Here is a 16,960-nt window from a genome sequence, read left to right on the forward strand (position 1 = left end):
ACTCAGTTTTTGTGTGTCTCTCTTCTGTATCACAGGTGTTGGATTGGATTGAAAACCATGGAGAAGCTTTCCTTAGCAAACATACTGGAGTGGGAAAATCCCTGCATCGGGCTAGAGCTTTGCAGAAACGCCATGAAGACTTTGAAGAGGTTGCACAGGTAAAAACAATTGCGTGAAAGACTGTACACTTGTTATGGAAATATATGAAAAATTCCTGTTCTGGCACTGAAGGGCTGGGCAGAGGGAGCTCCACTACAAAGACATTAGTTCCAAGAATGGACTATTTTGTTTCTATTGCAAGCTTTTATTTAATTTCTCCCTAGAACTCCAGCTTCAATAAGAAAAACAAAAACATCCACAGTCCTACAGAGAGTGGGAGCCTTGAAGCTGCTGCTATTATTGTTATTATTCATAATTTTCAGAAGCATGCTTTCAAATGTTGAGTCACAGAAGAATGAAACTCTCCTTTTAAAATAGCTTAATTCCATGAGATTCTAGCATTTAAACTTTTGTTCAGCCTGTTAGAAAGAGTGGAGATGAATTGAATGCTCTGCTTTCTGACTTTGAGCTTGGGGAGCTCCTTAAATCACCACAATGGTCTGAGGTGGGGAGCAGGAGGGGACTCCTAAGAAACCACATGAACCAGCAGACGGGCCAACCTGTCTTTGGGGTTTGGTTTTTTTAAACACAATTGAGTTTGTATATTTTCTCCTGTTCAGAATCACCAATACCAACACTTTTTCCATAGGAAGACTCTAGTTTTAGCCTGAAGTGGAACTGATAGAACTTCAAAATACACTTTTCTGTGAAAACAAATCAAGCTGATATAAACAGAGATACTAGGGAGTACAGGGAGCCTAACAAGAGGAAGTTGGTTTGGGTGGCAGCTTTGAAAAGGGAATGCGAGATGAATTGAACCCATGAGAAGCTGAAGACTAGAATCCTCCCTGTTTAGTAACATGCTCTTTCTGTCCAGTCTTAATGACTTTTAAGAGTAAACATCTCTAAGATTCATCAAGAAAAATCTCATTAAGTTAGAGTTGATACAACGATCCTTCAGTCAAAGAAGAAAATGCATTATTAGAAAATTCTGAAGTGATGTAAAGAAGCTTAGCAGTGACATCTACTGCAGTGGGTGCATCAAAAGTGTGTTTACAGTTACCTGCCTAATGGGATGATTAAGCTCTCAATACAATTTTTTTGTAAATGTGGCCTTAGAGCCCTCCAGTGACTGAGGACTTAAAGTAAATCAGAAAACTTCCTCAATATTGATTTCCTATAAAATTTTCCAAAATGATAAGTGTGTTGTTAGTTTTGTATATACACATGCTGGATTTTCCATATGTGTGACTAAAACTTCATTTTTAGTAAAATCTGTTTCCATGTGGAAATACTTATTTTTCTGGGTCAAACAAGCAAGAATCTATTTCTGTAAGACACTTAACAAAACCTGAATGATCTCATACTTAATACTGTGTTGTTTGAGCAAAGAAGAAAAAAATGTTTGAGTAACCAAAGGGGACGAAGTGTGTAGAACCATTAGTGGGATGTAAAAAAAGCATCTTGTTCATTTGCAGTGTACTTTAAAGTAGAAAGTTGTAAAGCAAATTCTTAGCAAAAATTTCCTAAAACTTAATGTTATATTACTAGAGTTTAAAATTATTTCTTTAGAGGTTGGGTGGAATTTCTATTTTTGGAGATACTGAAAACTTAGGCTGGTCAAAGAACTTAAATATACTACAGGGGACTATCTTCCACTGACAGAAGGATGGACAAAATGATCCAATAAGTATTTTTTTTTCATCTCTAACCCTTGAATGTGTAGTGACTGCCAAGAGAGGCACACCCTCTGAGTTGTTCCTCTTAATTGCTCTAAAACTGAATGTAAGCAAGCCCCAAAAGGCATTCCTGTTGTTGATGTTACAAGGGAGATTATGTTCAAGTGTGAGACCACAATCTGCAGTCCTTGTTAAAACACGAATAAATTTCAGCTGATTTACTCCCTACCAACATTTCTGGTTGGTCCAGGTCTTTGTTGTGTTTTGGGGTTTTTTGTTGTTGATTTTTCTTGTGTTTTGTTGTTTGGGTCTTTTGAATAGGACTCTAGGCATAATTAGGGGTTTTCAGTCTGCTCTACTCAAAAGTTGAGAGGGAGCCATGTCAAGTGAACTGTCAGTGGCATGGCAATGTTTTATCCAATGCAGGGAGCCAACAGTAATGCTTAAATGCTCCTGATCAAAGGCTCGCTCCTGATTTTGAGGGGAGCAAAAATTATCTCTTTTTTCTTCCCTTTTGCTTTTCCCTCATTCCCTCATTCTTTTACTCTGAATGAGGTGCCAGTTCCTCAGCAGCATTCAGAGAGATGTTAACATAAGCTGTGTGTCAAATAAAAATGATGTTCCAGAGTCAATGGGCTGTGGGCTCACAAATTATTCACTTTAAAATTTGTGTGAAAGGAAGGCATTTCTCTCTTTTTTTTTTTCTTGTAGTATTTCTTAACACTACAGAAACACTAGATAATCAAAACTCAGCCAGCTAATAATCCTCCCTAAATTCCAATGTACTGACTTTTGTGCTACACATACAAAGTTTGACTTGCACCCACTATTGTTAAATTGTGTTGCTCTTTTCATGTGAAGCCTGTCCAGTTCACTTTCTGCTTACTCTTTTCTTTTTTCTTTCTTTTTTCATCCATCCCCATGATGATCTTTCTATTCAAGAGACCATTTAGTCAAAATGTCAAGACGCCAAATTTGGGCACAGATTTTCACCTTAGAAGCACTGGATGTAGATCAATAGTGCACTTATACTTTCCCATGCAATTTTGTATTAAATTCTAAGTCAATTTCTGTTTCAACTGTGATCAGTGTCTGCTTTTTGACAGTAGTCTATGCTCCAAAAAAACATGACAGGTGTATGGCAAAAATTAAGTACTGGGATCTTTTACCACATGTCGGTTCTTTTGTCCATGTGCAGATTGCATCTGGTAAAGAACTCAAGTCTTCTTGGTGCAAGACATGCACAAGAAATATTCTTCCAAACCTCGTTTGAATACACCTATCATTTCTCTAACACCACCACTTCTCACCTCCTTTAAGGTTTAAAAAAAAAAAAAAGTTATGGATTTGAGCTGATTGTATACCTATGAATGGCTATAATGCGTCAAACTAAAGGTCTGTCTTACAGTGTCTTGTAGCCACCACTAGATGCACAAAGAAAATTGACTGTATGCTTAAAACGTTACCTTTACCCTCCCAGTTATCTGGTCCTATTTGATATCTGGAACTGAAGGATGCAGCAGAACCAGTGCTTAACAGTCACTGATGGACTTCTCTTAATTAGGCTAGCTATTTTTTGAACACGTTTATGCTCTTGGAATGTATGCCAGATCCTGTGGCAATGAGTTATGCAATTTAATCTCCTCTTAGATGAAAAATACTTTTACTTTTTAGTTTTAAGTGTTTTGTCTGATGCTTAACCATGATAGCATCCACTGTATTTAATGAATAATCTATCTTAATTTTCTCTAATGATTTGTACACCTCTGTTAATCTACCACCATCTGTGTGTCTCTCTCTTCCCCCTCTGTAGTGCAATAAACTCCAGTTTGTATAAAATTCAGTCCATACCTTCACTTCTGCTGTTATATTTATTGTTGATAGTACTTGTTTTTGCACTAGTCTCTTAAACTTCACCTTTGACTTTTCTACGATGCATCAGTCACTTCACATATTTTCTAAAAATATTATGTTTGTTTTTTCTGAAGAATATGTAGAGAAAGATTCTCAACAGGAAGACTAGGAAAGCGATGAGATATATGTTTTTGGGGAAGGTGGTGAACTCTTCATTATGAAGAGACTTCAGCAGTTTGGAGAATGCCTGTTAAAGACTCTACACTGAAGTCCTGATTGCATCTTGGGGCACAGAAGGATGGGCTAGAGGACTTCTTAAAACTCTTACCAGGCTGATTTGTTTCTCCTGGGGAAGGTGTGCTAGTGGAGAAATTCTGAGCAAGGGTTAATCCCTTTCAAAACGATGTTGAATTTATCCCCATTAAGGCTTCTTTGTCAATTTAGGAAACTGTGATAAGCAGCTTCAATGGAGAACTACTGCTCTTTCTGCCTAACCTTCTGTTTTGTAACTGGCTACACCTTGGGACCAACGTTTTCTAAATCTTCACATTACTACCTTTTTCTATCCAAGCATTGTTTAGAAGTAATCAGAGAGCTGGGAAAGGCAGTAGTTAGTACAGCATGTCTAGTTGCTGTGATTTCTATTCCAAAGGGCAGTTATTATCTACCAAGATAAATATTTATATTATATTTCAGATCTACATGAAAGAGAAATCTTAGTGATAAGGCATGTGTCTGCTATTAAGGTTTGAGAATTGCAACCCATTTTGAAGTAGCATCTAAGTTGGGATCATTTCTAAGTCGAGGCAGTTCACCGTCCAGTTTACAGAAAGAAGTCTGATAAGCCTGGGCCTGTGTTACGTGGAAGATACTCCTGAAATTCAGAAACAATGCTTTACATGTGAGAGAAAGTTTTCATTAAAATAGGAAACTTCTGTTTCAGCCATCTGCAGCTGGGTGTGGCTGTGTTGATGAAGTAGTTGTTGTTGAGGAGTGCCTTAAGGCTCTTTGGCCTTGAACATGCGTGAGCTGTGACTGTGGAAGTCAAAACACCAAAGCACAGACCAGTGTGTGTTCCAGGCACGTGGCCTGAGCCAGTGATCCAGAGCATTGAGTAGTGAACTTCCCGCTGAAAAGGGTGGGTTTGTGTATAGTCTGTGCAGGCTTTCCCAAGGAAACTGGGGAGGAGTTCCTTACATCTCTGTGCAATTAGAAAGCTAAAGGTTAAGGAAGGGCTAAGATGCACATTATCAAAATCAAGGAGCAGTGTGGATTGAATTCCTTACATAAATAGACTATAATAAATGAAGGGGGAACTTCCCCCAGATATATGAAAGCTGCACTGAGTCATGTAATCTGTTCTGGGCTTGCCTGTTAATTTGCCTGAGACCCTGGTAGAGAGCTCTTGTTTCCTGCCCCTTAGTTGAGTTGTAGGGCCAGGCTTGGATTTAACTTTTGTGGGTATTCAAATGTTAATTAGAGGTGTGATACTATACTCATGACAAAGAAAAGTACATTTGCATAGGCTTAATTTAACTTGGCAAGCAGTGTTTTTAGCTGATGTAATTGAGTTGGGGAAAAGATGGAAGGGCAAAAGGGAAAAGAGAAAAGTGTAGTTTGTAATGTGAGGAATTATTTTAATAGTCTGTGGTGCAAACTTATCAGGAGACCTGATGTGGTGAAGTAAGCAAAGCTTCTTTAGTGTATACTTGGCTTCAGTCTATTTTCCCTAGAGGTTAATGTTCTATGCTTTCTTGATGAGTCTGTTTTGAGAACCATTCTAAGTCATAAAACCCAAGGTTAGGCTCAAAAGAGTACCCAAATTATAGCAAATGTTTGGGACCAGTCCTATTTTGAGTTAATGAGATAGATAGATAGATAGATAGATAGATAGATAGATAGATAGATAGATATAAAGGCTGCCAGTTCTAAGTTTTAAGAGTTTTTAAACATCTCTTTCTTCTCTGGGCCATAGCACTCTCAGCACATCAGGCACCAGACTTTTCCCGTTCTGTTTTCTTCATTGACCCAAGCCTCCTATAAGACTGCTTATCTGCATTTGTTAATCCTGTGATGTCTTGGGACAGTATTCCACTCGGACACTCATCCGTAGCTGATTTTTAAATGTTCCTCTGCTTCTGCTTTTTCACAAATGATCATCCACTTGACACGTGAATTTTAGATACCTCACTTCTATAAGGACGGAAAGAAATCTTACCTTTCTGTGCCTGGTTACTTTCCATCTTCCTGCTGGATGTGTGAATTTGGTATTGTCTCTGCAAGCAGCTAGAACTTTCTCACTTCTAGTAATACACATTTGAAAAGTATTCTGGCTGTGACTCTAGTGATTTTTCAAGTGTTGAAATAGGCCAGTTTGCAAGTAATCAGACACTTAGGTTGATCTTTATACTAGTTGTGAATATAAAATACTAATTCCAAGGAAGAATAAATAGGCTCCCAAGCCCTAGGTCGAGGAGATACATGAATAGACGTAAATAAGGAGCTAAGGAATCAATTTATTCACAGTTAAATGAAAAAGTATCTAGAAATATAAAAAAATGGCAAGATTATGTTCTACTACCTTAAAAAATGAAGAAACAAAAATACATTCCAAGGGCCTTCTTGTGCTTTTGTTTTCATTAGTGAAGTGACTTTAAAGTATACTGACTGGATTTTCTTCTATTTAATCCTGTAAAACTAATTTATTTCTTTACAGAACACATATACCAACGCAGATAAACTCTTAGAAGCAGCCGAACAGCTTGCTCAGACTGGGGAGTGTGACCCAGAGGAAATTTATCAAGCTGCCCATCAGCTCGAAGACCGGATACAGGATTTTGTGAGGCGTGTGGAGCAACGTAAGATCCTGCTGGACATGTCTGTGTCCTTTCACACTCATGTTAAAGAGGTAAAACTGCTGCTAAGTTGTGGTCCTAACTTTAAGCCTTAAAACCAGTATTGTCCAATGTTACTTTCAGTTTTAGAACCTTGCCATAGCAAGTCATGAAACACCTATTATAGGATGAGTTTTGGTTTGTAATTCACTGCGGATTGAGGACTAGGGTAGGGTAGTTGTCTTGTTTATGGATTTTTTCTTTTTTCTTTTTCTATTTATTTTTGCTTTTCACACGAAGCTTCTGCCTCCTTTATTGTGCAAGTACACATGCTTTTTTGACCACAGGGAAGGGCCAGATCAGCTAAAAGGCAGCATTGCAGGGGAATAAGTACTGTGCACTTTTGTCTTTTGTGATGGTGGTTTTTTCTTTTTTGTTTGTTGTTATTGTTGTTGTTGTTGTTTGGTTTTTATTTGTTTGGTTTTGGTTTTTAGTGTTGTTGGTTTTTTTGTGCTTTTGTTTTTTGGGGGGGTTGTTTGTGGGGTTTTTGTTTGTTTATTTTCCATGTTTTTTGTTTGTGTCGGGTTTTTTTTGTTTCTTGCTGCTTTTTGGTTTGTTTGTTTATGTTTTGCTTGGTCCAACCAGCTCTCCAGTGAAGTTAACTGAGTTGTCACACACATTGTTAGACTGACACTGTTTAGGAGACTGAAACGTGTGGCAGAAGCACAAGGTTACCTAAGGCAACCCTGCTGCCCAGAGAGGCTTTGTTTCCTTTTACTGTTTTACACACTACATTTTGATCTTATATATAGATAGTTCTTCATAACCTAAAGAGCTTATCTGATAATGACAGTGGTTTGCCTCATGTATGCAATTTTTAGTCTTCTTCAAAGATTGAACTGATACACCAGGAAAAATAAAATTTAACCAAACGCAGTTTTCGGCCAGATGAGTTTTCTGGCTGATCATACAAATTTGTAAGTTCATAAGAGAGGGGGGGAACAGGCTAGAGCATTAGTAAGGACTACAGTAAGCGGTTTTGGTTAAAGGTAGTGGCGAATTTTGACTACTGTGGGTTACTTGTTTTCTGTTCAGAGCTTGTGTTAAATCTTCCTGCTGCTCCAACTAGGTGAAAATATGAAAGGCTTCTGGATCACAGCATATCAGAGTATGTCTTCCTTCCCTTCACCCTACATCAAGAAATGGTCTGTTCAGTGGGGATCCATAGTATTCAAAGTAGCTTCTTCAGCAAAACCTTGTAGAGGGTAAGGGTGGGAGGTTTTTTGTATGTGAAACATCTGCTTTGCACTTGAAACAAACACACAAGGCAGTTGGGTTTTGAAGAAGGTCAGGATTGAATTACTTTTTAGCTCTAGACATGAGTACATAGCTCCCCCATCAGTTTTCTGTTATATGCTTCCTTGCCGATATTCTCCCAGGACTCTCCTTTTTTAAACAAAACATAAATGCCATATTGTAAGCTATTTTGAGGGAGTGACTTTTTTATTTTACTTTTCTGGAGCATGTAGTGCTGTTCCATTGCCTGTTGCAAAGCACAGGAGCAGGCAGCTGCTGAGACATGTTCATTGTTTCTATAGATTTATTCATTACCTGTTTTTCTTAGCATCAAGAAGAGCAGCTGGAATGGTATTTAAAGGGATACAGTTTGTTGTAGTGATGAAAGATGGAGACTGTAAAAAGATTTGCAAGGAAAGGACTTTGAAGAATCCCAAAAACTGAAAGGCAGACTGATCTGAGTCACTGTTGAATAATTCTGAGAGGCTGATCCAGATGTGCTGGAATGTTGCCACTGCTCCCCTAGATAATAATGTTTTATTAAAAAAAAAATAGTCTGTATCTTGATTTATGTCTTTGGGAAAATAGATATTATTGTGAACTCTAAGTGCACACAGCTGTTACTATGGCAGCCTCTTCGCAGCCTAGACTTTGGGGGAAAGGTACTGTGGCTGATGTACACAGGTTGTGGGGGGTTTTTTGTCATGTGGCTGACCTTTATACCTAATAAAGCACGGAAAATTAAAAAGACTACTTATATAAGTAAGACTATATTTTTATTTATTGGCATTCTACTTACAAATACAGATGAGAGAGGCAGGTGGTTCATATTTAGTAGACTAGTCCTTTGGTTAAGGTGTAAAGAAATAGCGAAGTCAAAGCTGTCTTGTGCTTTGTGTTTTCTGATCTGTTTTCAAGAGCACATTGTTTGTTACCAAATATGCATGAAGAGTGCTGAGAAGGCATCACAAAGCAGATGGAAGATAAAAATGCCCTGAACCTGAAAATCATCCATGCTTTGTTGGCAGGAGAATTGCATTTCTCCTACAGGATGTGGGAAGTTGCTGAATGAATTAGTGCATAGTTTTCCACTATATGATGGAGTGAAGAAATTAATGTGCACACTTAGCTAGTGAAGAGAGAAGTTCAAGTGGTAGCATGGTAGTTGAACAGGAAGGAGATACTTGAATTGTTTAAAAAAGAGAAAAACAATACAAAACAAAACCCCAAAACCAACCAATGAAACCCACAAACAAAAATAAACAAACCCCAAATCAAACAAAACAAACAAGAAAGCCCACCAACGCATTTTACCTTTCAAGTATTCAGGGTGAATTTTGTGTCTTGTATCTTTTTGTTTGTTTTTCTGGTCTGAAAAACAGGCATAATGAACAAAACCCCTGTTTGTGTGTTACAGTTTGGAGGGAGCCACAGAGCTGAGAAAAGCTGGTAATCTTGAGTTGTTGACTGGTTTGAGACTTCGAAATCTGGCTCCAATATCCATTCAATCACTTGATTTTTTTGAAGTAGGATGTTTTGTTGTGTTTTATTCTGTTTCCCAGAAATGCTTCATGTTGAATGAATGTTCCTTCTCTGGATGAGAGCATTCCAATACTACTTTTCTTCTCTGTAGTTTTACATAACTGTCATGGTTTAACCCCAACCGGCAACTAAGCACCACGCAGCCACTCACTCAGACCCCTCAGATGGGATGGGGGAGAGAATCAGAAGAGTGAAAATAAGAAACTCCTGGGTTGAGATAAAGACAGTTTAGTAAGTAAAGCAAAAGCTGCACACGCAAGCAAAGAAAATGAGGAATTCATTCACCACTTCCCATTGGCAGGCAGGTGTTCAGCCATCTCCAGGAAAGCCAGGCTCCATCAAGTGTAACAGTTACTTGGGAAGACAAACACCATTACTCTGAACGTTTTCCCCCTTCCTCCTTCATGTGGTGTGGAATATCCCTTTGATCGGTTGCGGTCAGCTGTCCCAGCTGTGTGTCCCCTCCAAAACATTGCACTCCCAGACTCCTCAATGGTGGGGTGGTGTGAGAAGCAGAATACTCCTTGACTGCTTGCCAACAACTCAAACATCAGTGTGCTATCACCTTTATTCTCATACTAAATCCAAAACACAGCACTATACCAGCCACTAGGAAGAAAATTAACTCAGTCCCAGCCAAAACTGGGCTAATAACCTTTATACTTGGCACAGAATTTGCCTGTGACTTTACCCAACTTCCCAGTGAAGCATCAGCTCTGCAGTGTCTGCGCAGTACTGTTACTTTGTTGGTGCTTGGTAAATCAGCACACAGTTCCCGCTTTCAGAAGCGGTGTGTGCTTGCCACGAAAGCAATAGTTCAGCTTGGCATGTCCTGGAAGCAACAGACTTCTGCTATACCTGTGCACAGAGCAGCTGTGTACTATATGTGCAGCAGCCTGTTACGATGCACGTTGGCTGTCTTTAACATTTCCGGAAGTTCTGTTGCCAGGTGGTTACAAGCTGGCAGAGGTTCCTGTGGCTTACAAACATCGCAAAACAATGTTTAAGTTCTCAGGCTCCTCATAGACTAACCTCAGTAGACCACATTTCTCATTGGGGAAAAAGAGGATGTATTCAGAAAAGCCAGAAATGCAATGTTATGGAATGGTACACCGATACTCACTTTGCTTAATGGTGATCCAAGAAAATCAGTTGCTTTCCGTATATAAATTGTGATTCCATGTCGTTATGTTATTACTAGTTTTAAATTTGTAAGACTGTGAATATTGATTTTTAGCTCCCATGCAAACAGTGAGAAATTTCAATCCTTAAGCCAAATTTTTCAGTAAGTGATGTACTGAAGTTAAGCCGTGTGCTGGCAAGCTTTAAAAGTGTTTGGGACCATAAATATCCCTGCCAGAATCTTTGCATTGAAAGTACTGTATCCTGGCAGGTTCCCAGCCTGAAGATGGATAAAATGCAACTGAACATTTGAAACTATAGACCATTGCAAGACGGTGAATCCTTATGGCTTTTATGTCTTTTGACATTTAATAAATATGGGGAGAGACAAGGTGAGAAAAAAATTGCACAGATATGTTTCCTAAATAAATGCTTATTATAAAAGAACATAGGAGCAAGAGTCATGATAGTCTTTGCTGTAAAATCTGTCACCAAGTAGAGATGAACAGGATTTTGGTGCGAATTCAAACTCTTCCATACATCTAACCACAGACACACATGCACGCACACACACACTCTCTGAAATGGCCCCCTCAGCATCTATGAGTGGGAAGACTGAAATCCTGGCCAAACCAGGTGTCTGTAGTAGTGCCAAAGTAGAGCAACAGATATTTTCATTACTGGAGTCAAGTGTGGGAATACAGACCAGGCTGACTGTACATGGAAGAGAATGATCTCTTAAGAGCCTGTTCGCTTTTTGCATATAACCTTTTGTGTGTATTCTGACAAGTCAGTTATACAATAGCTCAGAGCACTTTGTATGTATACACAATATGCTTAATGGTGTTACTAGAAGATGTCTCTTTTTTTTTTTTTTTTTTTCTCTTACTCAGACTAAACTTTGCACCAGAATAGACTGAGGTTGAAACAAAGAAAAGGGAAGTAGAATTGGCTAACATTTCCAATACAAAACCTTGCTATTCCTGACCAAAAGTAATGAAACAGTAGTCTGTGCAAGCTGTTGAAGGAAGGTGGCATCCTTTTGAGCATGCCAGTGCATGGGAAGGTTGAGGAGGCCTTGTTCTGGCCATAATGCTGCCGATTAATTCACATCTAGCTATGAACATGTATTTCATTCAGAAAACCTTGCTGATAATGGTCTTGCTTTGTCTCACAACTCACTGCTAGAAATATGTCCTCCGTTGCATTATCTGGTATGGAAAGGGTGTCTGTCTGTGCAGCCTTTCATTCATTTCACCCCAGGGTGGATCCTGAGGTAACAGACCTGTGCTTCTGGTCTCCTGTCACTCCTGAATGTTTGAGTCATCTGTGCTGATGGTCTACAGGTTGGATTTGGATGGCATAATAAGGCTGCTTTCTCTTCTGCATGCTGTTTCCTGGCAGCAGAGCAGCTTCTGGATGCCCTCATCTAAGTGTGAAGGCTCTGTCCCCTGGGCTTTTGTGCGTCTCTAATATTTTTGTTGTGTCATTATAGCACAACAATGCTTAATTTTATGGGTCTGGAAAAGCATATGTGGTGCAGTCTCTGGTCAGTACTTTGAAATGCCGGTCATCTTGAAGCTGAGAGTTGAGAAGGACAGTTTTTAAAACTGAAATAAGAGAAACATTCAGTGGCAGCACACTGAAGTGTGTTGCAGCATACTAGTTCGATAGGATTGGAGTCCAGTTAGCCAGCACAGATTTTCTCTTTTGAGTTTTTCAATACTGATAGCTACTTTGCTTGAAAAAAAGGGATCAGATTAAAGGCCATGCATTATTGAAATAGCACTAAGTGCTTGAGAGAAGTGAGGTAGAAATAGACCTTTAAACTGTGTAAAGCTATGGTATAGATGCTTTTTTCTTGTTCGGTTAAGAAATGGGACAAATTCTAGCAGCATAACAGTAGTCGATATAATTTTAGAAAGATGTGACAAACTTGGTTTTGCTTCGAGGATGAATTTATTCTAAATAAGAAATTGTTTCCATTCTAACTATAGAATAGATAGGGATATTTGAAACTTTTTAAGATAATTATATCTAATTTTCAAAAAAATAGGCAGGTATTTGTTATCTTAAATGTCTCTGAAAGACTTTGGAAGACAAACTCTGGGGCAGTTTAACATATTATTATTTTTTTGTTTTAAAAAACATGCAGTGTTTTGACCACTGCATGTCCTGAAAGCCAAAGCTTACAGACAAGACACAAACATATCAGCCCCTTTCTATGTCCAGATATACTTAATAGGGCATATTATTGCAACATTTAGCCCTGTACAAATAATAGCTCCTACAACAACTGTGCCTGTGATAATACACATACTGCAATGCTGTGCTGGGGTCAGGGGCAGAAAGAGGAATTGGCAATTTTTACACGCAGAAACTGTGTGCCTTCCTTTGTCTTAGCCTGCTGAGAAGGCTGACTGCATATCCGAAAGCTGTTATTACAAAAATGAAAAATAAAATAAATTCTGAAAGAGTGTGATGGATATTTTACCCTAATAAAACAACTCTGTGTGCTTGGGAAGATACTTACTCAAAAATAATTTTCTTTGATTATATTCAGTAAAATGTAGTAAGGTCTCATTTAACTGCAGTTTTTCAGGAGATTGCAGGGATGGAACCTAAATGGAGAGAGAGAGGCCCATGATGGAAACACTGAAACTTCCAGGATGTTGCAGACAATTAAAATAATACCATCTCAGTGACTAATGGCATGCTCCCAAGAACTTAGGAAAGAGGTAACACAGGATGCAGGCTCATTTAAACAGATGTTTCTTAGTCTCTGCTAAATTTAGATCAGGGGAAAAAAAAAAAAAAACCTGCTGGGTGAAACATTTGCCTGTCAGGGATTCAGAATTTTATTTCCCTCCCCAATTTTAGTTCTGATAAGATGTGAAGAGCAGATGAAAAGAGCAGGAGAGCCTCCTTCTGTGACTGAATTGAGTTATTTATACAGTTTTCTCACTGTATGTTAGAGCTGTCTTGCTGCTGGATAAAGTTCTGAGGTCATAGGACTCGTTGTTTTTCTTAGGGATCTTCGTGCTGCTTCTTTTACAGAGAATAGAAAAGAACATGCATGGAAGTTGCTGAAAAGTTCACACTGAGATAAAGTTCATAGTTTTAATGACAAGTTTGTTTGTGGTTGTTTTTTTTTTTTTTTCCCCCACTGGATTTTTGTTACCAAGCTCTCTTTTATGGAATAATGCGTTACCTCAGAAAATCATTGTACTACAAAATCTGTAGCTCTGCACTGCTGAACGTGTATGGGTAAGCTCCAGTCTCTGTTCACCCCCCACTGTAAACCATTTGCTTTCTTTTGGCTTGCTGTGCAACCTTGTACTGTCTTCATCCTTAGTTTTGTTTCTGAAAACAAGGTAATTTACGTCATTTCCAGTATATCCAGTGCTCATTCTGGTTTTAAAGCTGTATACAAACCAGCTGGCTTTTGCCACCCATTATGAATTAAGCTCCTCTCAGTAAATTGCATTAATTTTTATCCAGCTTTAATAACCTGACAGTTTCCTTCATCTGTGGTGGCTTTATTCTAACTTTCATGTATAAACATCAAGATTATTTTGAGGGGAAGCTGTTTGTCAGAAACTTACTTAGTGGAGATGTGTAAAAAGCTTATTTGGGAATGTATTAGAGTAGCTTTTGCTATGAAGTGTCAGAGAGCTGTTTAGTCACTCGAGAAATGGCTTAAATTGTTCTACTTTCAACAGCGTATGAATCACAGCTAGGCAAGTAATGCATACTAATTACTGTCCTTCTTTTTCTGCACATTTGTAAAATGTTTTTCCTTCCCAAGCAGTGGGCAAGTCAGCTAATGAACTAGGCAAACACAGTGTATTTTTGAGCCCTTCGGTACCCGGGGACAAGAGACCGTGCTTACAGTCATCCCATGTTGACCAGGCATTAAAGCCAGTTGGCATAACGCTGTTATGCTGTTGCCCATGTCTTTCTGCTCTAGGCAGGTAGTGTTGCTTTGAACTGGTCTGTTTGTTTTGTATTGGCTCTATCTCCAGCATCCAGGGTGAGCTTTAAGGAAAGTATTGACGTGCACAGTACATCATCAGCCCAACACTTAAAGTTGCGTTGATCCTGCCAGGTCCTCTCCACCCAGTTACAGAAGCAGCTGAAGTGTACGTGAAGAATAAGAAATGGCGGAGGTGAGCTGTCCGTTGTATAGGTGTGACACAACCCAGCTGCAAAGGACACACCAGAAAAAGTCCTAGTGGTTCTTAGACCTGCCTTCAGCCATGGTGCAGGTGCTTGTAAGGAAGCCAAAGGACAAACTTGGATACAGTCCAAGACACTCAAATTGGCTTTGATTCTGGTTTGTCTGTAATAAACATCTCTGAAAAGTGGGCCTTTTATGGACAGTGCCATAAGCATGAGGTAGAGACCTTCCAGATGTCACCAAGCACATGAGATCTACAGTTAACAACGAAGTGTTATTCTCAAATGAATATATTTGCACAATTGCAAGCTGGACTGGTGGTTGTGTGCACACACCAGCTCTCTGAGGTCTGTAGCACGGTGTCCTATTATTACAGTTCAGACATAAGCCTCATAAGCTAAGAGGGGGCTAAAAACATGTCCACAGTTTTCAGTTTGTATTGTTAGGCTTCATGCTCTTAAGTTTCATTTGTCTTGAAACAAAATTTGCCTTCCGAAGTATGCATTTGCAAAGAAAAAAAAAAGAAAAATTTGGATGTTGCATTGGATTATGCTGGAATGAATGTTGATGGGCACTTTTGACCCACTTGCTAAGTTCTGTTGATTTGTGCTCCTTTTAATAAGAAAGACTGCTGTGGCTTGAGCTTGGGGTGTTTACAAGCATGGAGTTGCATTCAGATTTGTGGCAGATTGTCTTTGAAGCATATGAGTAGTCAGAATAACACAGTGTGTATGATTAGGCAGTTCGTTTTGGAGGGGATAGTAGATTTGTAGAAGAGAATGTGGCTATGTCGAGGGTTAAGATTGTGGGGTGACAATCAAACCCTGGCAGATGTATTGTTAACCTCCTCTCCCCACCACTTCCCCCTTTTGCCCCTCCCTCTCCCCCCTTCCAACTCAGGACAGGCAATCGGGAGGGAAAGAAGGACAGAGAGAAGAGAGTTGGAAAAGTTAAAGATGTTTTACTAATGCTACTAATAAGAATAGAGAAAATAATGCAAAATATACAAAACCAATCTTGTAAGTCTCAGCAACTGCAGAGCCAGCACCCAAAGTCCTGGATTAGACTCTGTAGCCAACCGGAGCTGGATTCAGTCTCTCACTAGGCCTCAGTTCACAGGGACGACCAGCAAGGTCTCCTCCTAATGTCAGCCATGAGGAAAAAAGGGAAAAAGGGCAAAAAGGGCCGAGATCCTCGTGATCTCCCACTTTTATATGAAGTATTCACGTGAATGGAATGTTATACACTGTTGGTCAGTCTCTCGGTCATCAGTTTTCTCGTTGCCCCTCTCGCGAGATGTCCATCCGTGCTTATCAGTAAGTTTGCATTCCATTGCTAGGTTTAACCAAAACATGTGTTGGGTTCTCCAGGAAAATGCAACTAACATGAAGGCTTTAGCTGACAGGCAAATTCACTAAGAGAGAAACTTGTTTTTAACAAAACCAGGACAGGCTAAATATCATTAATTCTTCCTGATTTGTGTAAATTTAGCCTGTAATTTGATTAACTCAAAACCTACCCCAGGAGGCATATAAAGCTCTAAGATGTAAAAACCAGAATTTGGTTTTAAAGTAAAGCTCCAAAGGAACCGATTAATCAAGATCTAGTATCCTTAATTGAATTTTCTGTTTTAATGTAGCTCCATTGGTAGTTAGGAAACCTTTATGATCAGAACACTACAGAAACAGCAGCATGAAGTGGGTATTTCTGTTAAAAATATTAAGCAAAGGCATAAAACGTTTCTTTTTCTGTCTTTTGAAATTAAGCCAGTTTGATTGCTCACTGTCTGTATTTTAATTATGTTAACCTTTTAATTAGGTTCAAAGTTAATAAAACCTGTCTGTATCTCTAAAACATGTAAAGGAAAATATTAAAATGTAGTCAAAAGATCTTAATACTTTCAATCAGAACAGAGTTATTCTTTCAGGATTTAAAAACAAAACAACAACAAAAACAAGAACCACAAACCCAACTCTAATCTTTGTTCTTGGAATCGCAAAGTTTGGGATGTGATGGTAAAGCAGAGAGGAGGGACCGGGGTTGAATGCATCCTGTGAGGGCAGCTGTTCCGTTGTGCTGGCGGTGCTGCAGCAGATGCTGTGCTTTTTCTCTTCAAGCAGGGTTCTTACTAGTTGTACAATAGATGCTTGGTGGTTTGTTGGATAGTTATCACACAGAGCTTAGGATGCAGCACTTGCCTTGTGAAATCGTGGAAAAGAACACAGCAGAGTTCAAGTGACCAGCAGTGATACCTAGCTAGCATATACCTGTGGATTTTTCCATACGCTGCAACGTGTGGGCAGTTCTGAACAGGAATACGTACACGTGTTAAGCAGTGGGGAGGTGGGACATGA

At 39.1% G+C, this 16,960-nt stretch overlaps 1 protein-coding gene across 1 annotated transcript in view; it reads left to right on the forward strand.

Moving 5' to 3' along the window:
- Positions 1-16,960, forward strand: part of TRIO (trio Rho guanine nucleotide exchange factor) — a 252,964-nt gene that overhangs the window by 111,895 nt on the left and 124,109 nt on the right. The window contains 2 exon segments of the mRNA XM_065831948.2: positions 36-158; positions 6,349-6,540. Of these exon segments, the coding sequence (XP_065688020.1) occupies positions 36-158; positions 6,349-6,540 (315 nt within the window).

Source organism: Patagioenas fasciata, chromosome 2 (assembly GCF_037038585.1).
Source record: "Patagioenas fasciata isolate bPatFas1 chromosome 2, bPatFas1.hap1, whole genome shotgun sequence".
Lineage (NCBI taxonomy): Eukaryota > Metazoa > Chordata > Aves > Columbiformes > Columbidae > Patagioenas > Patagioenas fasciata.